General features: G+C 42.4%; 1 protein-coding gene across 4 annotated transcripts in view; it reads left to right on the top strand.

The window, feature by feature from the left end:
• CCSER1 (coiled-coil serine rich protein 1) overlaps positions 1–26,686 on the top strand; it is a 740,630-nt gene that overhangs the window by 705,457 nt on the left and 8,487 nt on the right. The window contains exon 11 of one of the 4 annotated variants that reach the window (XM_081206997.1): positions 6,403–6,419. The exons of the other annotated variants lie outside the window; for them this stretch is intronic. Within the exon in view, the coding sequence (XP_081063123.1) occupies positions 6,403–6,404 (2 nt within the window). The 3' untranslated portion in view covers positions 6,405–6,419. Of the gene's footprint in view, positions 1–6,402; positions 6,420–26,686 lie in introns of those variants that run through there. 4 annotated transcript variants of the gene reach the window in all.

Here is a 26,686-nt window from a genome sequence, read left to right as displayed (position 1 = left end):
CATTTAGACATGGTGTCTTAATTTTGGACTTATCCACACTTATCTTTCCTCTGCGCTTTGGGAGGCAGCAAATATTTTATTGTGGAGGCTGAAGGGACCTCAGCCCCCCTAGGAGTTGGCTCCTATGTTTGGCCACATGTCAGAGCATTTATATAATGATTAGCAACACACGCACAATCTTCTCACAACAGCCTTGCCAGATCAGCCATTGCTTTCTTCCAGAGAAAGCAGGCATTACAGATCATTCATATTTTGCAGAACTGGAGCAACTATTCCTACGACAAATGCCCCAAGTTCAGTGTCTATTGCAGGTCCATTCCTTGATCTAGACCAGGATTCCAGAATGCTCTGGGCTAAGTATAGTGAAGTCCACTCCAGGACTTACAGAGAATCCTGGAAGGAATCTTTGCAGTTGTACAGAAAGGAAAAACTTGAGAATCAGTCTTCTTTAGTTTAGCTTTCTCTCCCCCCCCCCATCATCTTTTGTGTGTTCCTGCAATCCCCCTGCCTTTGCACAAACAGACTTGTATGAATTGTGCCATTCCTTGGTGTGCCATGTTTCTGTCAGCCTGAGATAAGAGTAGCTGGCTATTATCTCCCCTTAAGAAGCCCCCGGGTAACTTTAATGGCCTGCCTGTACCATCTTCAGTGCTCAACCAGTAAAATATATTAGCTCACAAAGAGCATCCTCCTTTCTTCATAGAACTCAAGAGTATGATGAATCTTCTACTGATCTATGGCAGTGATGGTGGAGGGAGGAGGAGTGCAGGAGAAAGTCTGACTGGCATTCTGGGACAAAAAGAAAGAAGAGAGAAAGCAGATATTTTAGAAAGAGAACAGGGAACCTTATGGTTCGAACCAGCTCTTATTTAATACTATGCAAATCACTGTATCTGTCAACTGAATATTACATTCGCTTGTAATGAAGGAATTGACATCTTGATAGAAGACAAGAAAGCACAAGGCATGTTTACAGTAATTTTAGCAGTTCACTAAATTAAACCAATTAAAACTTAATGTGTTGATCTGCATAGCCAAAAGCAACTGCTTCTTTTATGTCATTTGGCGTCTTAAGGGCTTCTTATATTCAAGATTCAACAGCAGTTCAGTCAGGGGCCGTGCTGTCTGAGAGTGGTCTTTTCTTATGCAGGGATGCTTTAGGGGTCGGATGCTCTGCCTTGGTGCGGCGGGTTAAATCCTAAAACCTCAGAGGTGGTAGAAATCTTCCAGAGGCCTGAGCCAAAACAACTCACATTGCCTTGTTTCTGTTCAGAGGACCTTCTTCTTGTTCTCCTGTCTCTGGAGGAGAGGCTGGTGGCTAGTGGCAACAGGACTAGCTTGATGATAGCATCCCATACTCTGGGTGCCTTTCTTCTTGGTCCTCTTCCCAAGATTGATGAGCAACATCTCACTGCAGAACGTCCCATGCAGTAGATCCCAGATTTGATCCTTAGACTCTCCAGCTCAAACCATCAAGTCATGGGAACTCATCCTTTATGCCTGTGACCCTAGAGAGCTGCTGCTGGACGGAGCAGACAATATTGAGCTAAATGGACATTCATTCTGAACTGGTACGAGTTGGCTTTCTATGCTCACAACCACACCATCCATTTAAAGCACTCTCTTCTTCTTCTTCTTCTTCTTCTTCTTCTTCTTCTTCTTCTTCTTCTTCTTCTTCTTCTTCTTCTTCTTCTTCTTCTGTGATCACTCGTAGCCGAGTAAGATTGTCTTCCATAAACCCAGTTTTAACAGTAGTCCGTAAGTGACTGTGGAGGCCACTTCTGGATCCACATGTCCTTCCACAGTGGGGACATAGGTTTCCGGGCAGGAGTTGATCATGGTGTAAAGGTAAAGGTAAAGGTACCCCTGCCCGTCAGGGCCAGTCGTGACCGACTCTAGGCTTGCGCGCTCATCTCGCTCAAGAGGCCGGGAGCTGGCGCTGTCCGAAGACACTTCCGGGTCACGTGGCCAGCGTGACGAAGCTGCATCTGGCGAGCCAGCACCAGCGCCGCACACGGAAACGCCGTTTACCTTCCCTCTAGAAAGTGGTCCCTATTTATCTACTTGCACTTAGGGGTGCTTTCGAACTGCTAGGTGGGCAGGAGCTGGGACCGAACGACGGGAGCTCACCCCACCGCGGGGATTTGAACTGCCAACCTTTCGATCAGCAAGTCCTAGGCTCTGTGGTTTAACCCACAGCGCCACCCGCGTCCCGCATGATCATGGTGAGGGTTTGCCAAACCTGCCTTCCTCTTAGCAAGTTTCTCCCTTTCGTCCAGAGTTCAAGTGTCTTCAAAGTCCATGACACCTTTGGGAAAGGCTGCTCTGCAGTTGAAGCTCTCAGGTCAGTGTTTCCCAGTTGTCGGTGTTTATACTAATTTTTTTAGATTTGACTTGAGACAGTCTTTAAACCTCTTTTGTTGACCACCAGCATTACTCTTTCTATTTTTAAGTTCAGAATAGAATAGTTGCTTTGGAAGCCGATAATTGGGCATCCGCACAACATGACCAGTCCATCGAAGTTGATGTTGAAGAATCATCACTTCAACACTGGTGATCTTTGCTTCTTCCAGTACACTGGCATTAGTTTGCCTGTCTTCCCAAGTGATGTGTAAAAAATTTCGGGGACACTGTTGATGGAATCTTTTGAGGAGTTGGAGATGGTGTTTATAAGTGGGTCCATGTTTCACAAGCATACAGTAAGGTTGGTAGTACAATAGCTTTGTAAACAAGCATTTTGGTTTCCCTGCGAATGTCCCGGTCCTCAAACATTGCACTTCAATCGGGAGAAAGCTGCACTCGCAGAGCTCAGGCAATGCTAGATTTCGGCATCAGTGTTGGCCCTTGTTGAAAGATAACTGCCCAGGTAGGGAAAATGATCGACATTTTCCACAACCACACCATCCATTTAAAACACTCTTATACCACTTTAACAGTCATTACTTCCCCCAAAGAGTCCTGAAAATTGTAGTTTGCTAAAGGTGCCAGTATCACAGAGCTACAGTTCCCAGCCTCCTTAACACACTACAGTCCCCTGGATTCTCCATGACTGTTAAAGGGGTGTAGGAGTGCTTTAAACGAATGGGGTGGATGTGACCTGCGTCCACAACATCCTTCAGGAAACTCACTCAAGACCTATTGCAGAGTCAAGTCCTGACACCTCCCCTCCCTAATCCTAACAGCTTATTTTCAGATCCCAAACACATTACAGTTAGCACCTCCATTTATTTTATCTGCCATGTCATTAGTTAATGGTGGTGCGCTTGTTTGTCACAAAGTACAGCGGATTCAATTTCCTCCCTCCGCCCTCTGTCGAGACACAGCCAGGCAGCTTATATCTCTTTTGCAGCTGGTGCTTCAGGTTTCTGGGCAGAACTTTATCTCCCTGTTGCAAGCGAGATCTGTGTTGACAAGAAAGACCACTGCCATTTGTTAGAGTCTCTGCTGTCAGCGCTGACTGAGTATTGCTTTCCTATTCTCCCCTTAAGCAGAAGGATGTGTGTGAGGGAGCATTTGTGTGTTTTAAGTAAACAGCAAAAGAGGCTTTTATAGATATATTTTGGGTAGATGATAGAATTTGTCATTCCCCCAACTCCTTAGTTTTGAAGCAGTCAATCAGCACATTTATCTGTAGACTTTGATATCATTTGCCTTCTGGTTGTTGTTACAGCAGGTATATTCATCAGATGAATATACTTCCTTCGGAATATATGGATTGTGCTTTTTAAAGCTGATCAATGATAGCTTACAAAACCTTCCCCCTCCCAACTCCCATATTTTAATGTTATTTATTATTATGCTTCTATCCTGTCCTTTAATCATCAAAATAACTTTGTGATATAGGTTAGGCTAAAAGATCCTGACTGTCCCAAGGTCACTCAGTGAGCTACATGGGTGAGTGAGGATTTGAACCCAGGCCTGCTACGTCCTAATCCAGCACCCTAACCACTACACCACATGGACTCTCCTTGCTGTCAGTCTCTTATTTATGGGCTCATTTATCCATTGTTTCTGTTATATTTCATGATTAAATATTGTGACTAAACTTATTCCTTGTTTAGTATGAACAACTGACACACTAAGAGTGAGTGTCAGGGGATCAATATTGTGGGGCACCTGCCGATCCCCACACCCACACGTAGGTGGCGCTGTGGTCTAAACCACTGAGCCTCCTGGGCTTCCTGATCAGAAGGTCGGCAGTTCGAATCCCCGCGACAGGCTGAGCTCCCGTTGCTCTGTCCCAGCTCCTGCCAACCTAGCAGTTCAAAAGCATACCAGTGCAAGTGGATAAATAGGTACTGCTGTGGCGGGAAGGTAAACAGCGTTTCTGTGCTCTCTGGTTTCTGTCACGGTGTTCCATTGCGCCAGAAGCGGTTTAGTCATGCTGGCCACATGACCCAGAAAGCTGTCTGTGGACAAACGCCGGCTCCCTTGGCCTGAAAGCGAGATGAGCGCCACAACCCCATAGTCACCTTTGACTGGACTTAACAGTCCAGGGGTTCTTTACCTTACCTTTTTTACACCCAAATAGGGGCCCATAGCCAATCCTTGGAGCCCTCTGGCCCTGCTCATCTGCCTCCTCACTGACAGGAGTGGAACTTGGTCATATACAACCCTGTATGAGGTCATTTGACACCCTGCCTTCAGACCTTGCAGTGTCATCTTAAGACAGGCTTTGGGAAGTGGCTTGAGGGCTTTGACAGGGTCCTAGAGCTCTCCTACCTCCTTCCCAATGCCTGATTAGCACTTGCCCAGCTTGGGGAAGGAGGAAGGAAGACTTTTTTAAAACAACAACAACAACACATTTATCACAAAGTCTCCTATCCTTGCACTGACATTGTCTCACCCACCTGTATATATGCCAGCACAACATTGCCATTTTGATGGGCAAACTAAGTTCAGTTTGGAAATAGTTTGAATAAACTTGATTATTTAATCCAAATGATGTCAGACAGAGAAATCCAAACCCCCGACCAGCAGTTCTGAGTGTGTGTGTGTGTGTGGGGGGGGGTTTCATAGAATCATAAGAGTTGGAAGGAACCACAAGGACCTGCCCTCACTGCGAGAAGCCAAGCTACAGGGAACCAGGCAGGGGGCCTTCTCGGTAGTGGCGCCCGCTCTGTGGAACGCCCACCCATCAGATGTCAAAGAGATAAACAACTACCTGATAATTAGAAGACATCAGGGAAGTTTTTAATGTGTGGCATTTTAATGTGTTTTAAATCTTTGTTGGCAGCCGCCCAGACTGGCTGGGGAGACCCAGCCAGATGGGCGGGGTACAAATAAATTGTTGTTGTTGTGTTGTTGTTGTTGTTGTTCTTGTTCTTGTTGTTGTTGTTGTCATATTCCAACCCCCTGCAATTAAGGAATCTTTTGCCCAACATGGGACGTTTGTATGGGTGTAGGTGTCCCTCTGATCAGAACTGCTCAGTGACACCAACAAAGAAGTGCCCCAATATTCCTGCCTCAATGGTGAGCACAAGTTACTGCTGAAAGTACTATCCCTGCCAACAAATCATTCTATGATTTTACCAGTGTAAGAGTCTTTCAGTGTAGCTGCCCCTGTTCTGTGGAACAGGATCCCTGTTGAGATATGACATGTGCTCTCTGTTTGTACTTTCCAAAAATATTTCTGATTCAACAAGCTTTCCCAGCTGGGTTAAAAGGTCTCTCTGCCTTAGGTGCTTATTGTTTTCAAACCTATCTCTAGTTGTCCTTTTTTTGACTGTTTCAGAAGCTTATTTTTAGTTGTTATTATGTAAATCACATTTAGACTCATGTGGATGGCGACTTACAAATTAGCATCATGGCGAGATGCTAAGGCTTAAAGTCTTCTGGACAGCTCAGTTAAGCTCAGTATCCCAAATGCTGAAGCTGTTCACAAGGCAGGTGGCATGATTTGTAAAGGCAAAAGTTATTAATGACATCTGTTAAAAAGTTGATTAAATTGAGCTGATCTCTCCTGCTAAGTGAGGCTTGATGCTTTCTGAACTGAGCCGGCAAATGATTTACACTGCAGTCATATGAACGTCTACTCTGATCTAGGGATGGAAGAACCTGTCCATTTTGGTTCTCCCAGTTTTTTGTTTCTGCAGTCTTAAACTCAGTTCTTCACATTTTTGCACCAATTGCCATTAGAAAAAAATCCTCTTGAAAACTCAACAGCATTCTAGTGTGAATCTGTCCTAATAATCACATATTTGTACGCAGTTTTGACAAATATACACATTTTTGCAAGCAATTTCCCCTAATATGATGAATTTGCATGCTATTTTCACTTACATATGCATTTATATGTACACCTTGCCCTAATATGTGGGTTTTTGTGGAAAGCTGCACTGCAAGTTTGGATAAATGTTAATTTTTAAAGATGCTGGTGCTGTGGTTCGATTATTGTTTCAGAAAGTATGAATTAGCTGTGCTCATCTTTAAATACAAACTGAATTGAATTCCATCTCCATCCCAAAGATGTGAGTGTCACTGAGTTCAGGGGGTAAGTGTGTATGGGATTACAGCCTTAATCCTATGTGTATGGCTTTCTTTTCATTCAGGCCTATTTAGGGGGAAAGAATCACTATATGATTCTACACTGCAAGAACACTAGTATTAACCATAATCTTATATCTTTAAAAAAACAAAAACATCTGTATAAATATAGCCCAATTTCAGTCAAAGTCAAGGAGGATCTCAGCATCCGAAAGCAGAGGATATAATACATACATCAACTGACCAAGAATAAGGTTTGATATCAGTAGAAAAATAAGTTGCAAATCTTGTTTCCTGGAACGTAAGTGAGGGCACACATTTCAAGGTGTAACTAATCTAAATCCCTTTTACAATAATAGAAAAATAACAGCTACAGCAGTTGTACTCTGGGTGTTGCTAATGGCTATGAAAATTGCCTATTCTTTGAAGATATTTGTCTCGACTGAGAGTGAGATGTGAGCAGGGAAGAGCTATAGATGATTAAAAGAGGAAAATGCTGAAGAGAAGCATGTTAAAAAGAAAAAAGGGGGGAACACATTATATTATAATGGGAGGATTTGATTCATTAGCGCATGAATCTCTTATGCTCTCTTGGTATTCAGACCAATCATACCTCACAGCTGGCATTTAACACAAGTCATAGCTCTATTTGGTGAGCAAAATGTGAAAATAACTTTTCTGAGCTCTTCCCTAACATTTCAGTTCGTGTGGATCATTTATTATTGGCTCCCTTGGTACTCTTGGCTTGGTGGAGAAACAGGCAGTGGAAAGAGTAGATCATTACATTTTATTGTGTAGATTGCGGAGAGCTTCGCCAGCCACCATGAAACAACACATAACAATTATGCAAGCTGAATGGACCATAAATTAGGAACAAAAGCAGTCTCCTCGTGCATGCGCAGCCTTCTAAGTTAAGAAATCAGTTTCAGGTAGAATGTTCTAATGAACGCTGAACACAAGGTGAGAACTTGATTCACCCAAGTGTCCTCCTGTTGAAGTCAGTTGGATGACTTGGGAGTAAGTAGGATAAGCCTCTTTCAGTGGGTGGGATATGCTTTTGCTACAGCAAAATCAATGTGCATATCAATGTTTTTAGCTTTTATTATGTTTTAGCTTTGCATTGGTCTTTAAGTTGCTTTAAGTTTACTTTTCATAAAACGAGAGAGAGAGAGAGACTAATACAGTGGTACCTCAGGTTAAGTACTTCATTCATTCTGGAGGTCCGTACTTAACCTGAAACTGTTCTTAACCTGAAGCACCACTTTAGCTAATGGGGCCTCCTGCTGCTGTCGCGCTGCTGGAGCCCGATTTCTGTTCTCATCCTGAAGCAAAGTTCTTAACCTGAAGCACTATTTCTGGGTTAGCAGAGTCTTTAACCTGAAGCGTATGTAACCTGAGGTACCACTGTACACCCAATAAATAACAACAGCAACATGGACTGAAGCCCAAATAAACAAGCTGAAAGGACTCCAAGTGTTGCCTGATAAGGAAGGAAGGAAGGAAGGAAGGAAGGAAGGAAGGAAGGAAGGAGGGAAGGAAATGTCTTGGGACTGGTATCTAACTTGGGACTGGCATCTAACTGGAGTCTGATCAAAAAAGATGCTAGTTTCAGCAGTGTGTGTGTGTATTGCAGAGAACGTACACAAGTTGATGAATGTAGACATTCACATGTAAGTGCTGCCAATCCCCAATAACTTTGAGGAATGTCTTAATATAGATATGTATTCCTCACATTCCAGGCGTATGCTGTGGAATGCCAGCAACAATACTAAGATAGGTGTCATCATTCGGGAATGCATCTCTATGAGTTTTTGAACATTCACAAAAGTCGTCTGGTATTTTCAGCGCTGTCCAAATTTCTGACATCTACTGCGCCATATGTGTGCATAACTATACTTGTTTAGGGAATGTGCACCCTCCTTTTAAACTTAAACATTATAAAAGCAATGAAGAATAACACAAGCAAAATAAAATGCAACAATAAAATAAATCTAGAACTACAGAAGCAGGTTGTTAAAAACAACAGAAAATGCTAAAACAAAAATGTGAGCAGCCATAAATTTCAAATAAATACACCTCTTAAATAATATATAGAAACAACAAGCAAAACTGCATATAACTAATGATTAAACAACATGTTTCAGAGTCCAATACTTCAACAAATTATTCATGAAAATGCCCTGGAAAAAAACAACAACCCAGCCTTAATCCTAGTGCCCAAAACTCAGCAATGAAAGTGCCTGGTGACCTTCTCATGGGTGTGCTTTCCATAAATGAGGATGTGGGGCTATTCAGAGAATGAGCTCTGATGCCTGATCCAGTTCATTCATACAAGGAGTGAGCCACGTGACTTTGATTAGACATGAACAAAGGGTAAATTGGAGGAGTTGTCTTTCAGGAATTGCCAGTGGGTCCAGGTGAAGGTTTTGGCTATGAACACTAGAAAACAGCTTCACTGAGGGCTCTCTGTGCCAGCTGTCTCTTGCCACCCCATAGCTCCCCAGAACACCAGCTTACAATGTGCCAGGTCAGAGGGATAGGCACCCATTTAGTACTTTGAGGCCTGACTGATCTTCCTGGCCAATCATAGAGCATGGGTAGGCAAACTAAGGCCTGGGGGCCAGATCTGGCCCAATTGCCTTCTAAATCCGGTCCGCAGACGGTCCAGGAATCAGTGTGTTTTTACATGAGTAGAATGTGTCCTTTTATTTAAAATGCATCTCAGGGTTATTTGTGGGGCATAGGAATTTGTTCATTTTTTCCCTTTCCAAAATATAGTCCGCCTCCTCCCCACAAGGTCTGAGGGATAGTGGACTGGCCCCCTGCTGAAAAAAATCACTGACCCCTGTCATAGAGCTTTGACAAAAAACAAGGTCTCTTTGAGCATCATCAGGCCAAGCTTGGAGAAGATGAACCAGAAGTGTTCAAATCCGACTGTTCCACTTGGAAATTGGAAGTTGCTGGTTTGGCAAAGATCCAGTGCCCCAACCATTTATCAGGACAGCTTACAACCATGTCCAGAGTCTGTTTCGGGGGCCTAATCTGGCCCACTGGTCAGTTTAATCTGGCCTCTGTGGCAGTTCATTTCCTGGGGTAAAATCCTAAAAAAACCTCAACAACTTCAACCCTAAAAAAAGCTGAAAAACTTCAACCCTAAAAAAAGCTCTATAACTTAAAAGGTGAGCAACTTTGGTCAGCCCACACGGCCCTTCACTTCATTAAATCTGGCCCTCTTTGAAAAAAGTTTGGACACCACTGCTGTAGAGTGTGTCTCTGCATTTAGTACTTGGTTGCTGCCGAGATTTGAGCAATATAGTCATATCATCTCTAAAACCAAATAATACAGAATCATAGAATCATAGAGTTGGAATAGACCACAAGGGCCATCGAGTCCAACCCCCTGCCAAGCAGGAAACACCATCAGAGCACTCCTGACATATGGTTGTCAAGCCTCTGCTTAAAGACCTCCAAAGTAGGAGACTCCACCACACTCCTTGGCAGCAAATTCCACTGTCGAACAGCTCTTACTGTCAGGAAGTTCTTCCTAATGTTTAGGTGGAATCTTCTTTCTTGTAGTTTGGATCCATTGCTCCGTGTCCGCTTCTCTGGAGCAGCAGAAAACAACCTTTCTCCCTCCTCTATATGACATCCTTTTATATATTTGAACATGGCTATCATATCACCCCTTAACCTCCTCTTCTCCAGGCTAAACATGCCCAGCTCCCTTAGCCGTTCCTCATAAGGCATCGTTTCCAGGTCTTTGACCATTTTGGTTGCCCTCCTCTTCCAGTTTGTCAGTGTCCTTCTTGAACTGTGGTGCCCAGAACTGGACACAGTACTCCAGGTGAGGTCTGACCAGAGCAGAATACAGTGGCACTATTACTTCCCTTGATCTAGATGCTATACTCCTATTGATGAGGCCCAGAATTGCATTGGCTTTTTTAGCTGCCGCGTCACACTGTTGGCTCATGTCAAGTTTGTGGTCAACCAAGACTCCTAGATCTTGGCTGATGTTGCAGTATTTCTGTGTCTCAACCTAAGATGTTGTGGACTCTGAGCCAGAAACCTCAGGTTTGGGTACAACTGTCACCTGATGGATCTCCCAGTTCATTAATGTAAAGCAGTGAACAGGATATGACCCCACTTTGCACAGCTCCTATGCCCCAAACTGTATACGTCCACAAAAATTAAGGTGATATTTATCCATGATAAATACAAAATAGGAAGTACAAAGCACAAGGGGGCTCTTCAGTAGTTACTTCTAAAAATAGATGGTCTCTATGGCAATATTCCACTATGCCCTTGAAGGTGAAAGCAGTTTTGCTTAGCAGAAGCATCTCAACACAAATGATGGCTCTTTACTAGCTTGATGCAATTGCCACTGTCAAAGCTGTATGCTCTTAAGCACACAGACTAGACAAATGGTCTTTAACACAACAACAACAACTTGCAGTAGACTGTTTAAAATGCATTTAATGCATTCATTACATTAATGGTAGCATGTTTTCAGCCCATGTATTAAGCTAGGTTTTGCTGGAGAGTTAAGTCACAACTAACTGATTTGCAATTTCAGGAACGTTCTGCTACGAAAAGTGGTTTAGCTTTAGAAAAAGCAAATGTGGACGGACAGACAAAATGGAGAGGCTGCAAACAAGTGCTGCAAACTCCTTTCTAAACCTAAAGCACTGCTGTCCTCATAGCAATGGATTCTTCTCCATTTTCTGACTCAAACAATTCTGGGAAAGGTACAATAATAGGACCTAAAATGTGTCTCTATGCACACCATGGCCTCCAATATATGTTTCAAAGAGCTGGCAAACTCTGTCACAAACCCCTGGAGATGCCACTCATTAGGGCTCCACATCCGGCATTTGTTGCTGAGAAGTACATCATTAAACCAGAATTCACTTCTTCCACATTGTTGCTTCCAATGTTCTGGTAAACATCATATGGAACACCTCCCATGCTATATCACAGAGAGAGGGAATCTGTAGCCTTCCAGCTGTTATTAGATTCCATCATCATAGCTGATGGTCAGAAATGAAGGGAGCTATAGCCCAACAAGACCACAGGTTCCCCATCCCTGCTATAACACTTACTTATGAAGGGACAGGCAAAAGTTTCTGCCTGCATCTCCTTTTCACTCCCCCTTATTGCTTAGCAGATGTTTCTTTAGAGTTGCAAACCCCGATTAAACATATAGTTGTGTGACTACCACCTATGTTTGACAGCCCTGGGTCCATACAAGTGGACTGGGGAAATCCTGGGTTGCATTAAATCATACACAGCAACTCCTGGATTGACCCAAATCAGCCCTATTCAGTTTGTGATCTGGGATTTGATCAGAACTGGTGTGCAGCTCTACTGTTAATTCCCCTGAGTGAACACTTTATGACTGAAGAATCAACTTCCAGAAATTAGAATGTTTATGAATGTTCCAGGACATCACAGTAGATTAGTCAATGGCTTCTGCAGCACTGCAAAGCAGTTAGGCAGGTAGGCAACATGTGAGAGTTCCCTATAAACATGGAAGATTTTATGTACATGCAGTACACTAAATCTTAATGAATATAAATACAGGAATTTGTTGTAGTTGTAATATCTTTCCCAAACCCTTTGGCTCTAAGCATCTAAGCATGTTAACAGTACATTAAAGGCTGACTTTGCTATTGCAGGAAACACTATACAGCATCAACCAAAGCTCAAAATGAAATTAAAGTGCAAGCTTCGACACTTGGGTGTATGCTACAAATGGACCAGATCAATTTGCTCAATATGTTTAGGCCTACTAAAAATATACTAATAACCGTGTATGAGGGCCACAAAATGAGTTCATGAAAAGCAAATGGAAACTTGCTTAAGAACTCTATCCACAATGCCTTTTTGGAGTTGCTTGCCAGCTAAAAATATGTATTTGCTGCATTAAGGATGCTTGAAGAATTCAGTCTTTGAAATGCCAATGCAAATGGACCTGATATGCACCTCTTGGACTAATGTGTGGATCAGAACTTAATTATCCACCAACTTTTGCACTTCACAAATGTCCCAGCGCAGTTCTCAACTAAAAACAATAATAATCAAAATACCTTTAATACACTTTGACTTCCACTTTGGTGGAAACATGGGATCAAATTAGGTGTGTGCAACAGAACTGGCCAGAGAATTTTTTACTGGCCTTATTCAAATTCTTTAGGCTTCCCGCAAAATTCCCCAAGTGATTCACCTGATGGAGAACTCCTAAATTCACATCACATTTCAATTTTGGCAAAATGTCAGTGTCAAGCACCTTCTATCAAAGAAATGCTGGTGCTGAAAAGATTGAAAAAGTAACAAGAGCCAGACATTCAAGAGGTGTAGGAACACTAGACAGGTTTTATATGGAAAATTGAGAGATTGAAGAAGGCCACTCCACCCGCTACAGTCACTCTCATTGTCTAGGAAATACATTCCATCATTAAAGTGACGAATACCCCATCTGCACTATGCATTTAAAGCAGTATCATACCTGGGAATTGTAGTCTGTTAAGGGTGTGGAGAATTGTTAAGAGATCACCATTCCCCTTACAGATCTTTAGTTTCCTGAGTGGTTTAACAGTCAATGTCTCTTCCCAGGGAACTGTAGGAACTGTAGTTTTGTAAGGGGAATAGGGGTCTCCTATGAACTCTCAGCACCGTTAACAAGTTGTCTTTGGGGGAAGCCGTGACTGTTTACAGTGGTATGATACTGCTTTAACTGTATGGTGCAGATAGTACCTTAAGGCTTAGAGATCAAGGGCATTGAACGTCTATAATCAGAACATCATCGTGAGTGTGGGAAAACTTTGTTGTTGCTTCAGAAAGAAAACTGATCCATTTTCCGAAGTGAGGTGTAGCTTAGATCACTGTGCCCAAGTACAAATCAGCTATTTTGTTCATTAGAATAGTTTCCTCCCTGCATAACCTCCCTGCAATATGGAACAAGTTCAACCTTGTCCCCTTGCCCTTTCAATATATATTCTCAATGTGTATTCCCAGTTACATCACATCTTTTGATAAATGTTCTGAACATTAGTATTGACAGAGCAGGTTGTAGATATTTACTAGAACTCACGATGGGGAGAGAGGGGGAATTTATTTACCTTCTGCATTTCTGTGACATCTCTTCCCTGCAGCACTTTGATATCCCAAGAGCTCTTCCTCTCCATTATGAGACATTTTCATATCGGCTGAACACTGTAAGTCTTTGACAGATTAGCAAAGGCAAAACAAAGTCTCTGAAGTATGTTATGTTTAGAAGGCGACGAACCTGCAGAACAAAGAGTGGCATCCACTGCCAACCCTGGCTGAATCATTACATGCCTCAGCCTTCAGTCCTCCTGAAAGTGTAAAAAGCAATGACTACAGACTTTATTATGCAAAATGCATGCTACACCACTATTCACTCTGAGAATAGAAATGCAGGTTTCCTGTTCTTTGTTACGTTAGCTGACAAAACTGTTAGTATTTCTCCACTTCTCTTTTGCCAATCCCTTCAGTGCTGGGAAAGTTGTACTCCTAATTGTGAGTGTAGGTGAGGTGCTTCACAAAGTCCAGAGCCTTGCGAAGATAAGCCTGTATGCCTGCAGGTATACTTGTGAGTGCATGTGGCAGGGGGTGAGGAATTGGGACTGTGCTTACTGATCTACATACACTATCACTACACCGCAGCCTCCCCCAACGTGCTGCTCATTATATTACTTGGACTACAATTCCCATAATCCACGACCATGTTTTTGACTATAATTCCCATCATCCATTACCACTGCCCATACTGGAATGGAGCTAATGGGAGCTGTAGTCAGTCCATAATATCTGAAGGACACCAGATTGGGTATGGCTCCTGTACCCTCTAACAGTCGCTCAAAATGTTTTATTAGCTTCTGGTCCATTATCACCTACTTGGTTCCATGACTGAGAAGTAATATTGAACACTGTCATCACCAGTCATATTCTGATTTTATAACTATTGAAGGGCTGATATTTTAGTGTTGCTGTGCCTACACTTCAGAGCTCTCTTCCTGTTAGTCAGGCACCTTCACTATCTTGTTTTAGACACCTGTTTTTATTTCAGCAAGTCTATCCTGCATATAGTTTAGTTTTTTATGTTTTGCTAATTTTATCAGTGTTTCATTGATAATTATTTTAAGTACACTTTTTAAAAACAGTTTGGAAGCTTTTAGCTGCATTTTACAGATAATTTTGCTGTGTCTCGTGATTAAATGACCTTATTTAATTTATTAACCCTTTCTTAATAAATACGAATAAAATAAATGGCCATCCTAAGTGTCCCAGTTCCCGGTATGATTCCATTTACAGTGGTACCTCAAGTTACAGATGCTTCAGGTTACAGACTCTGCTAACCCAGAAATAGTACCTCAGGTTAAGAACTTTGCTTCAGGATGAGAACAGAAATCGCGCAGCTAAAGTGGTGCTTCAGGTTAAGAACAGTTTCAGGTTAAGAACGAATTAAGTTCTTAACTCGAGGTACAGTTGTACAGTTGACAGCTCTTGAAATAAAAGCTTCTGACAACTGGGCAGGAAAGGGGCAGAGTCCAGAATATATGAACCCAAAGCCTAGCTATTTTGGTGTGTCCAAGAATAGCACAAACATCACGGTGACACAAACCCTGTCAGTGGCAAGTCAAGCAAACACTTTGCCCCTGGTCCAGAATTACTGAAATGCCCCCTGACTTCACAACCTGTAAGTTTTGAGGGACATTTTGATTCTCATTTTTATCGGCAGAATGCTGCAAAAACCTAGCAATAAACAAGCAATAACAGACTGGTACAGAAATGGGATGGGATTGACTTATGACTGGTGTTACAAAAATGAATGGGAATAGGTTATGGACACTGGTTTCATGAATGGCTTTATAGGGGGGAAAGACGGTTGGGTTGTTCTGGTTCCATTTCATGTCAACTTTAAACAGACTGATCCACCCATCGCTTTTTCCCATTGGGACTCATGTCCTGATGAGCCAGGAGTTGGCAAGTCACTTTTAAATCTGGACCAGTTAATGGGAAGACAGAGCTCTGAAGTTGGACACTGCCTGCCAAGTCTTGAGATAGAATTACTGAAGACAAAGACTATCTGAAAACTCGAGAGGTGGTGGGTTTAATCACCACCAACTTCTATGCATTTAATTCTTTCTGCTGCTTGAAGGGGAAATGCTTTGTGGTTTCCTGGGAAAGAAGAGGCATGTAACAGCTCCCTGAGGCACCATGTTTCCTGGGTGGTGATTAGGTCAGCAGGCTCTCAGGTCCTCTTGAGGTCAACTTTAATACAGAGAGAACGAGCGTATGAAAACTGTAATCGAGAAAGCTTTTCATCACAGCTTGTATCATGGAAAATTGACCATTACACCGAATAAGGCAACAGGGACATCTCCTTGCTGCAAGCTTTACTGGAAAAGGTTATTAGGAAATATTGATTAGAAGTAATAATTACAATATGTTGGTCATAATGGCTTGACTAGAGGGAAAATAACTAAACAATTCATCTTTGGATTCCCTTTAAATTATTGTCAAGAAAACAATAGGGAAGTTTTTAATGTTTGATGCTGCATTGTTTTTAATATTCAGTTGGAAGCCGCCCAGAGTGGCTGATGAAACCCAGCCAGATGGGCGGGGTATAAATAATAAATAATAAATTATTATTATTAGAGCATTCTGCTAAAATGAGCTATGGAGTATACATCTCACTATGGTGGATATGTGCTTGCTACTAACAGTGCAAACCAATACTCTACTCAGGAGTAAGCCCCACTGAGTTGAATGGAACTTACAGGTAGCTGTCTAAGTAACACCTCTCTCACACACACAAATCTGCAGGTGTGTGTAATTCTGTCCTGCTCTCTAAACACAAAAGTGCCAAATGCCCTTAGTCTGCAAAGTTATGAATATATTTCAGAAAAGAAAATGCTTCTTTGTAACAAATTAATTGAGGTCTTTCATTAAACATGAATACACCTTTTGAAAAAATAACTGCATAGGCACTAATTGCTAAAATGAAGTGCATTACAATGTTGCCTTCCTTGCTTTTTTTGAAGTAAAAAACCCTCTCTTTTTCATTTTTTTGCCAAGGGATATGGTGACTGTACTCCCTTTACGAAAAAGTTAATTAGAATTAATTCAGAATCTGATTGAAATTATACTGAGGCATTTGTAATTCCTTCAGAATTTTTCGTAAGGGTTGGCCCTGAACATTGAAACCACACTTTTCTTAATGCACAAACTAAACCTTTCCAGTAAGAATAATTGTTTTACATAATCATTTTATATAATAATGTCAGTGGGAATCTCTCCTGCTGTCCTGCCTCATGAAATTGATAAATTCAACTAATAAAGAATCAAAAGACTTGGCTGTGAATTTTCAGAAGAGCTAAGGTGGGGGGCTTTGTTGTGAAAGGAGGTTCACAGCTTTTCTCATATAGTGCTGCTTCTTTCTTTTGTTTTCTTTTTCTTTTTCACAGCGCAATGGTTCTAATCAGCCATGAAGCTCTGTACACGCAGGGGCTCCCTAGCGCTCTTCAACGTCAGAGGATGCTTTAGGTGTCAAAAAAAGGATGGGGGGGCTTTATTAACATATATTCCACAAATCTTAATACTCAGTAGTATAAATACCTAAAATGTCATTTACCTCAAGTAAATATTGCAGAGCAGAGGTTCCCAAACTTTGGTCTGTGGGCCACCAGTGGTCTGCAAACTTCATTTAGATGGTCCATGTCATATCTGTGGGTGTTTTTTGTCTGAATAGGGGAGATTGCACACCCATCACATTGGATATTCATAGTGATTTTCAGTTGTATTTCTATTGCTTCTTTTATTTCTTATATTGCATCATTATTTGAATTCTAGTCGCACCTAGACTGCTGGCATCATCATCTACATTGTGTGGCACTAGTGTATGTGGGCGGTTGTGTGCCTTATTTTACAAAGTATTGGGTTGTCTCTATGAATGACTGCCAGAGGAAAGTCCTCTAATTCAGAGAAGATGGCCACGTGGCCCTGCAGATGTGGTTTAACAGCCTAAGCCAGTGCGGCCTACAGTCAGAGATGATGGAAGTTATAGTCCAACAACATCTGGAAGGCCTCAGGCTTCCCACCCCTGATCTAATTAAAGTAATCCTTTATTTGTTACTTGGATCAAGCTTGGTTTAAAGAAGAACCATCTCAATGGAGAGTAGAGTCCTTTGAAGCTCTACAGTTAGTACCTGTCTAGCAGAATGTAGAGTAGAGTCCTTTGAAGCTCTACAGTTAGTACCTGTCTAGCAGAATGATAGACACCTGGTCACAGTATTTCTCACTTTGGGGAGATGTAATTATATTCCAATTTTAGTAATTATTTAGTAATTATTCCTAAATTTGCATCTATACATATAAAGTAGCACATACAAATGTTACCCAGATCTCTGTCCTCTTTTTTGGGGTGATGTATTTCCTCTCTTTTTTTGGCAATGTGTAGGCCAACGTGCACATGGAGTCAGCATGGGGCCTTCTGGGTATGTGTAGACTCCAACTCCCAGCAGGTCTAGCCAGCATGGCCAGTGATCAGGGATGATGGGAATTGCAGTCTGACTATATCTGGAGGGTACCATACTGGTCCATTCCAACACAGGGTTCTTTACCAGATTCCACCAAGACCTCCTGACACTCGCCAGTGAGGTTATGCAATTCCCCCTCTCTCAGTGTTGTCTTATATCCTAGTAGCCACTTCACTGGCTGCTACCAATGAATGCTTGCCTGCTTCATTTAGATATTGTGAAGGTATTGACGGTTGTTGGTCATTTGATTAATGAGAGAAAAGGAGCTGGTAGAGAGGAAGAAATATTAAGCCAATTTCAAATAAAAGGCATTGGTGGGGGGGGGAGGACAGAAAAGAGAAAAGTCTCGGTGCTGATTGAGCTACTGTGCTGCATGTATATTAATGACATTATCCTTGCACAGTGACACATCCCATAGTACAAGAAGCATTTTGCATCAATCGTTGTCAGCCAGGTTTTCATTACAGTATTTACGAAAGCACTGCGTATCTTGAGCTGAATACAATTCATATTTTATGTATTCCTTTTTTATGATCGTAGGCACTGGCAATTATTAACACGCGGTGTCTCAGCACAGGAAATAGAAGAGCTCAATGTTGATTTAAAAGAAAGGGCTACTGTGCCATGTTCTCTTATCTGCTTCCGAGCAGATAGAAGGAGCCCAAGCAGTTTAATCTCAGAGCAAAACCAATCCTAGTTTTCCCCTCAGGTGCTGCATGCACAAAAAGGTAATAAAACAAAATAAAACGCTCCCACCCACCGAAACACCTATCTAAATAAATTGATGTCAGTATGAAATGTTCATTACTAATGTGATGCTAAATGAAGAGACTATTTCTTTTTGCCAGACAGGTGAGGAGACACCATGGAAATAAGAGCAATGCAAACAAAAATATGAGGAAATTATTATGAACTCCTTTACCAGTCTTCCTACTCAATGAAGGAAGTCAGGTGTGCAGCCAGTAGGGGTTGCGGTTGGGGGAGAGGCTGGCACATGCTGCCCCATCTTCCCTCCACACTCGCCCACTCCCATTTCTTAATGCCTGGACAAAGCCTCTCTGTCTTTCTCAAGATAAGGATTTTCTTCACAGGGACGTGCAAGGACTGGCAAGTTGGATGGTGAAATGGAAGGAAAGATGTAGGAGATAAGAGAGGCTGTTGAAAGGCTAATCCTGGTGAGTCTGCCATGATGAAGGGTTGGTTGGTTTTGCGTGTTCAGACCCAGAGACCCCCCCCCCCTAAATAAAGACACACTTGACTCAAATTTTAGTTTTGGTTTTTAGCAGATTTTAGGCCACTGCTTTATTGATTACAGAAGGTGAGTGGTTGCATAGGCTCTGGTTCGACTAGCTCCCTGCACCTTGCAGGCAGCACTGACCCAGGGCACCAGCATAAGTCAGCCAAGGGTGAACACCAGGGTAGGCAAAAAGCCGGGAACAGACTATGTTCACCACCCAGATGCCCCCCCCTGGACTCAGGCATGGGCACAACCCTCTCTCAGGGGTTGACCAAACCATTTGAGTCCCTGGATTCCTTACCCTTCACATAGGGATGGCAAGAGCGTTTTCCCATCCCTATCACCTGAATCAGTGCCTATCCGCAACCTTACAAGTTGTGACGATTTGCAGGCGAAACCCAAATGGCAACAGCCAATCAGCCAAGTGGGGAAAATTCCTGCCATGGCTGTCCCAACGACAGACGACACACGACGGCATAGCAAGGTTAATCACAAAATGCCCTAAAAGTAGGGAGAGGTGGGTGGGTGTTCCGAATGCACGAGCCGAAAGAGGAAGCTCTGGGTCATGTGCATAGGTATATATAGGTCCCTCGATCTGTTTGGACTGTGCCCCATTGGCCAGATTGAACCCAACATCGAGGGACCTACCAATCGGGTGTTGTGGCTGTTGAATCTTACCTACCCACAACACAGGAGGTTGGTCTCTAGGTCTCACCGCAACACTCTTTAAGGGAAGACACGATTTAGCATGTCAGTGGCTGGGGCCTAGTGAGCAGCATGTGGAGCCAACTGAAGTAAAATCCTAACTGTCTGCTGTATAACTTCCTCTTCCCTGGTATCTCATCATAATGTCTGGCAGAATGTGACTGACCTTTAACAATAGGGCCGTGACTGTGACCTCATAATGTAGCTGTCTGTCAAATATAATTTCGGGATTTGTTATTTTTTCATCAGGTACATTCTACTCTCAGTGCTTTCTGGTGAAAATATATCCGGAGATTTAAATGCAGTTAGGTTTAAAGCTTAATGGATATTATAAGGTAAATTGAAAAGAATAATCTATCCAAGATTTGAGGACATTGACTTATTAATAAGACTTTGTAATGAGACAGCTTTGCACTACTTTCTGATTCTAGCGGCTGTCTGACTTGGGCGTCTGGCATACATTTTGTTAAATCCAGTATTAAAGCTTCAAAACTGTGTTCTTCCATTTCCAAATGAAAGGTGTTAAATGGAGGTTATTTTTCAATTAAGCCATTTCTCTTTCAGAGAAATGTATGACTGGGAGACAGACCAGTAAAATATCTCTCTCTCTCTCTCTCTCTCTCTCTCTCTCTCTCTTTTTTTTTTTTAAGGGACATTCTTACAATGGCCAGAGCCTGTAGAAAGCAGAATCGAACTCCCTGCTTGTCAGCTGATGAGCAATCTAAATTCAGTCTTGATTTTTGCAGAGATTGGCGGCACCAGTGATCTCCCCACGGGAAACTCACTTGTGCAGCTGAACCAACCATGACTGAACTCCCCACCCATCAGCTGATGTGTGGGGAGTTCAAACCTCCTTTCTCCAGGGATTGGCTGTATAAGCAGCCACCCTCCTTCATCTCTGCTTACCCACAGACACCTAATGATGTCAGGTGTGCAGCAGATGGGCATTATCTGGGCAAAGGCAGATTTGGGGCAGCATGTCTGGTTCTACCACACTGGGTGCTGAGCCTAGGGGGTGCTGCAAGGAACTGCAACTATAACATAGTGAATTGAGAGGAACCGAAGGCAAGAGGTGGGGATTATCGCCTCGCACAGTGCGCTGCTGAAATTTGAAAAACCAAAGTCTGCACCTGATTTTAGGGGAAATGGCCTAGTAGGCAAAATGGAGAGGCAGAGCAGGTTAAATGTGCCCCACAGGCAGAGGCTCCCCACCCCTGTCCTACGAGGTGGTGTCAACTGAGATTATAATCTTTGGTATTGGTAGTGAATGGCCAGCTGGCATTTCTACAAATCACTGAAGATGCATGTCCAATGGATTTTGATGACTAGAAGTAGTAATGGGGTTGGTTTTTGAATGGGGGGGGGGAGGGTGTGGAAATGAATGTTTCTGATTTGGAATCCTCAAGCCCTTGACCTTAGTTTTCACCTCTTCCCTTACCACTCAGATATACTCGGCACCAGCAGTGATGAGACAGTTGGAAAGGGCCTTCCATTGTGCTAAATACTATTGCAGAAGCATCTTAGGGACCATGACCCCTGGGAACATTTGATGTTAGTCATACTCAGGAAAGACCCACTGAAAGTAATTTACATGACTAACTTTGGTCCATTCATGTCAGTTGGTCTATTCTGAGTACAACTTTGTCAAGCACAACCAATTGTTTGTTTTGATAGGTGGTATTTGGTTGGTGTGTGTGTGTGTGTTGGCTGCTGATTAATCATTGATATCTGAAAGAAGGCAGGTAATAATGCCAGTATTATTATTTTGACAGCTGCCATTAGATGAGTGTACATATTTTATGCCAATACGCAGGAGGGATGTCCATGCCTTATACCAATTCAGACCGCTGGCCTTTCTGTCTCAGCATTCTCCACACTGACTTGGCAGTGGCTTTCCAGAGTTTCCAGATAGGAGCTTTTTCCAGCCCCACATGGGGATTGACAACTGTGCTTCCTTAAGAACCTTTCCCCAACAGATGCCAAAAAAACTAAAGTACTTGCATGCTAAAATAAGTTTGCACATTCAACATGTAAATCTGATTTTTAAAAAAATTAAAATAGTGTTAAAAATTTGGGTTGTAAATTGGGAAATTTCAGTAAATTTAAAATATTTTTGAATATTTCTTCCAGTTCTGGTTTCATTTGTGTCTAAATAGCCTAACTCTGTTAGGCTCATTGTAAGTCGTTGTGAGATAGTTTTAGTCCAGTAATAGGAATTCTGAAACCTGAAGCCTTGTTTTAGCTTGGGAAATTCATGTTACTTGGTTAAACTTTGCTCATAAAGCATTTGCCAGAGGATGATTAAATGGCCAGATTGTTTTCATTCTTTCTTCAGGGATGTCTTGCTCTCAGTCATTTTGTCATAAAAATTAAGAGCCAAATCAATTAAAAGATAATTAGGGGGTGTTATTTTCCCCTTTCTTGTCATAAGCACACAACTTGCCCTTTTTGTAGGTCTTCTGATTTTACGGTTGTGGAATTGAACATTTGAGCTGAGGGATAGTTCCACTCATTAACATGACAGCTAATGAACAGGTCTTTGCCAGCGTATTCCTTTATCTGGATCCCAACAGTTGTTCTCTGTCTGGGAGGAGAAGCATGAACATCGGCAGTCCATCAAACCATGTTTAGAAGGGCGAAGGGGGAGAAGGATGTTTTATTTAAAAACACACACAAAAAACCACTATACTATGCAGGGGTATTTCGAGCAAATCTGTTTCTTCTAACCCCTCCCCCCCTTTTCAATAATCGGTAGCTTTCTTTCCAAAGCTCATTCTTTGAACTGTTACTAGGAATTTGATTTTGGGGATACAGTCCTCGAAAGTAGGTTAATCATATATGAATAAGTGCATTTGGTTATTATCATTTTCTTGAAGTGCTTTTAAATTATAATGTCAAAAACAAAGGGCATGATCCACCTTATTTTTTAGGTCATTATTGATCTTGTTAATCTCACATTAACTTTGGGTGGGTTACACTTATACCCATACATATGGGGCTGAGTCAATTGTTTAAGACCACCTACAAATGTCCAGCTGAGATGCTTAATCCAGAATGTAGCTCTTAATGCGGTTTGGTCAGGATGGAACATCTGAAGATGCCGTCTACTAAGTCAGAACATTTGCACATGTCCTTTGGATGTTTGTACATGTACAAGCATTTGTTCATATAGCCTCTGACTCACCAAGGTCTCGGGCAAAATGTCTTTCCCAGGTAGTTGTGGTCTACTATCTGTTGATACCAGGGACATGCCCAGGGACTTTCTGCATGCAGAAGCTCTCACCCTACCACTTAAATGTGATGCAATGCAAGGAGGTCAAATTGATAAACAGGGCATTAGAGTTTGTGTCAGTGATGATGATATCAATGAGTTACGTTGGGCTATTTTTGAGAAAAGTGGCAGATGCGTGCATCACTCTCACAACATTCTGATCATGCCTCTGACTGCTGGTGGATTTTGTAAAAAATATTATTACTGCTTCTCTTGCTTGCCTTTTAAATCCTAGTGCAAGACATAAAAATATTCTAATCTTTCTTTGAATGCTGGGATCCGACAGAGTTTGGGGATTTGCAGTGTGACGAGTTATGAGAAAGTTAATTTGAAATGTGATGACAAATAGCAGCAATAACATCCCACAAAATTTCCCCATTTGCTTCAAACGGTGAAAATAGTAGGAAAGATCTCCAGGTGCCTCGAAGAAGTCAACGTATATTAGTGAAAATACAAATAGCAGCACATTTTTAAGAGGAAATATATTAGAGCTTTCAGCATTAATCCTTTAAAGTCCTTGCTGTTTCTCTTGGTATTTGTTAGAGTAGAAGCAGGGGACCTTTGAACCGGATGCATGAGACCTGCTTATCTAGGAGAGGTTCCTGTGCACCTGGGGCCATGTGTAGATGACCAGACTATAATGGGCAGTGATTGAGACCCATATTACCAGCTCCTACTGGTACAGATGAATTTTCTGCATGGTTGCCTGGACAAAACTGACTCCATGGCTCCATACTTGCATGTAGTGAGCATAAAAATGCATATATCTGTGAGATTTTCACATACAAATGCATTATGTAAGGCAGAATCACATTTAGAGCTGTGTTATGTATTAGATTTCAAGCCAACTCAAAAGGCATGGGAACCACCATAGAGCGGGCAGTAAGTAACTCATCTGTGTTCTAACCTACTAGTCTGCAACTCTAGTGCGTCATAGCTTGTTCCAAGGTGGGTTGCCACAGAAGCACTACCACCATGCAAATATACAATAAAAGAAATGGCTCTCCCAATGTGTTAAGTGGGTCCTGGGGCTGAAATACTATTCCTGTAACCCACTTTGTGCCTGGTAAGTTTTGTTAGGTGGTGAATCTGCCATCTCCTGGCACACTTCCAGTGCTTCACCATATGTGATTTTGATGTACTGTGGGTTTTTTTACCAAGCATGGAGGGTATTGATGGAAGGCAGTGTTAGCTGATCAATAGGAGCAGAATTCAGGTGGTTGTAAAAAATGCAGTGACGGTATAGGTGCATCCTAAAATCAATAAAGAAGAGTGGTTCTTAATAAACTAAAATGAAGAACCATTACCCACTCCAGCTAAATTACATTCTGTGTTGGATCGTTCGCAGCACTGGGAGCTGGTGAGCATAAAAACAAGATGGTGCAGAAATCAAGCAGTTGACATAGTAACAGATGGAATATAGACCAAGGAGCTGATTTTACTGATTGGTAAATTAGAACAGCAGTTACGTAAACTGCCAGGGCCACAAAAACTGCTTGAAATCATTTAAGTATGGGAAAGTGTTGAATGGTTTCAGTTCTGTCTCCCTTCTTGGAAACATGTTAGATACTTTGCTTTCCTAAGTGGCATGCTGTTCTGGCGATTTTTCAGATTCAAGAAGTAAGTCAAAATGCGTGAACTTGGAAAGGTATGATTGAATGTACTTTGGTGCTTCTTTGGGGGAACCTTATGCGGGTCACATGCCAGTGGTTGGCAGAGTTAGAGGCAGCAATGGGTGACACAATAAATGTTTTACCTTTGTATAGTAGACTAGTTTCTACAGACTCTCTGTATCCCCCATCTAGACAAGCAAGAAGCATTATCAGAGCACAAGGCTACATTCCAGCCAGGCAAAAGCACTCAGGGTGAGAGGCGGGGCCAGTGGTGTGTGTGTTTTCCCTGGGAGAGTAGAGGGAGAACTCCATGTTCCAGACAGACTGACCTGGAAGACTTTGTCCCCTGTGCTGAGGTTTCCCCAGTCCTGTTCTACATATTAAGCATTAGGCTTAATGTCTTAAGGAAGAAAAGGAGATAGCAGTAAAAGGAAAATCATAATAACCCTTTAAAAATGTAGCGTTCTCAACATCATTTTAGGCATGATTTTAGTTTCCAACAGGATAAGATCCAGAGTCCCCAGGAGTGGAACTCTGATCTACTCCTGCTTGAAAGAAGCCATTTGTGCTGGTTCTTCTTCCTGCCTGCAGATACCCCCAAAGTTGCTCCATAGGCTTATGGCTTATGTTGGAGGTGGTATGGGAGGCTGCAGGGAGAGCTCTCAGGACTTCCTCCAGCAGTATTGTTTTTCAGCCTTTTGGCTAAGATGAAATGTAGGACTTTCTCCAGCAGAAGCTTCTGCTGGATCTCAGTCCCTTCTGCACATGAAAAGAGCCCTTCATTTTGCAGAAAGCAAAACAGTTGAAAGGTGTTCTCTTCTGAAGACCACTCTGGGGTGAGGACTGAAATTGTCTGCTACTCTCCCAAAATGTTAACAATAAAAGATATACAATTTTCTTCCACTACACAGTTGTCTTCTGGGGTTTTTTCCTGGAAGCTTATTGCAAATGTTTGATCCATTTTGTTGTCATCAACATGTTATCTCAACCAGCAGGACCTGTCTATTGTAGTTCTTTTCATTTTGTTTTGATGTGGTTGTCCCCATTTGCCTCCTCTTGCACCTTTGCTGCTGCTCATACATTTGTGGTAATGTTTGCAAAAGCAAAAAAGAGGCACTGCACCATTACGGCTCCCAAGTGGGTCATCTGCCTGGGATTCAAGTGCCCACCTGCTGGTCTTCTCATAGAGCAGGCGTATGTGTAGTAGAACACTTCTCGGTATGGGATATTTCCACACACCCTTTACACATATCTATCCCACTAGGTTAATTCCAGTGAAGTGCAGAATATGCCAATTTACATGGAGAAAATAGCTGGAGTAGAGATAAGCTTAGCTAGCATTTATCCACATTCAACAGGATAGAAGTAGGCCCATCCAGTTGTCAGGAACAGGTCAGCAATAAAACACCTGGTGTCAGTGAAGTGAAGTCATTATTCAAAGAAGGCAAAACAGCTCAGGCCTCGTGATCACAGCCCAGTAAGTCTTCTCTCAATGAGGCAGTTGCAAGGATTGAAGGTCCCTGCCTTCCTACCTCTCTCTAAGACTCCTCCCCCAGCAACCTGTGGCTCCTTTTCCTTGTCTCTCTTTGCTCCACCCTTTTCATTCCTCTTTGTGTTTTGGGAGTCGGGGGGGGGGGAGACTCCCTGGCTTCTCCAGCAGCCTGCTTCTCCTCTGCCTCCTCTCCAGCCTCTGCTTCTGCCTCGTGATTCTGGATTGCTCTCTGCCCCAGCCTTTTCCTACTCACTAAACCCTGTTGCTTCTGTTCCCTCTTCTCCCTCTGACCACTCATCATCATCATCCCACCACCAATTC

Source organism: Podarcis bocagei (genome assembly GCF_964188305.1).
Source record: "Podarcis bocagei genome assembly, chromosome: 9".
Taxonomy (NCBI): domain Eukaryota; kingdom Metazoa; phylum Chordata; class Lepidosauria; order Squamata; family Lacertidae; genus Podarcis; species Podarcis bocagei.
Note: the sequence above shows the minus strand (reverse complement) of the source record. Positions and strands in the feature narration are given on the sequence as shown.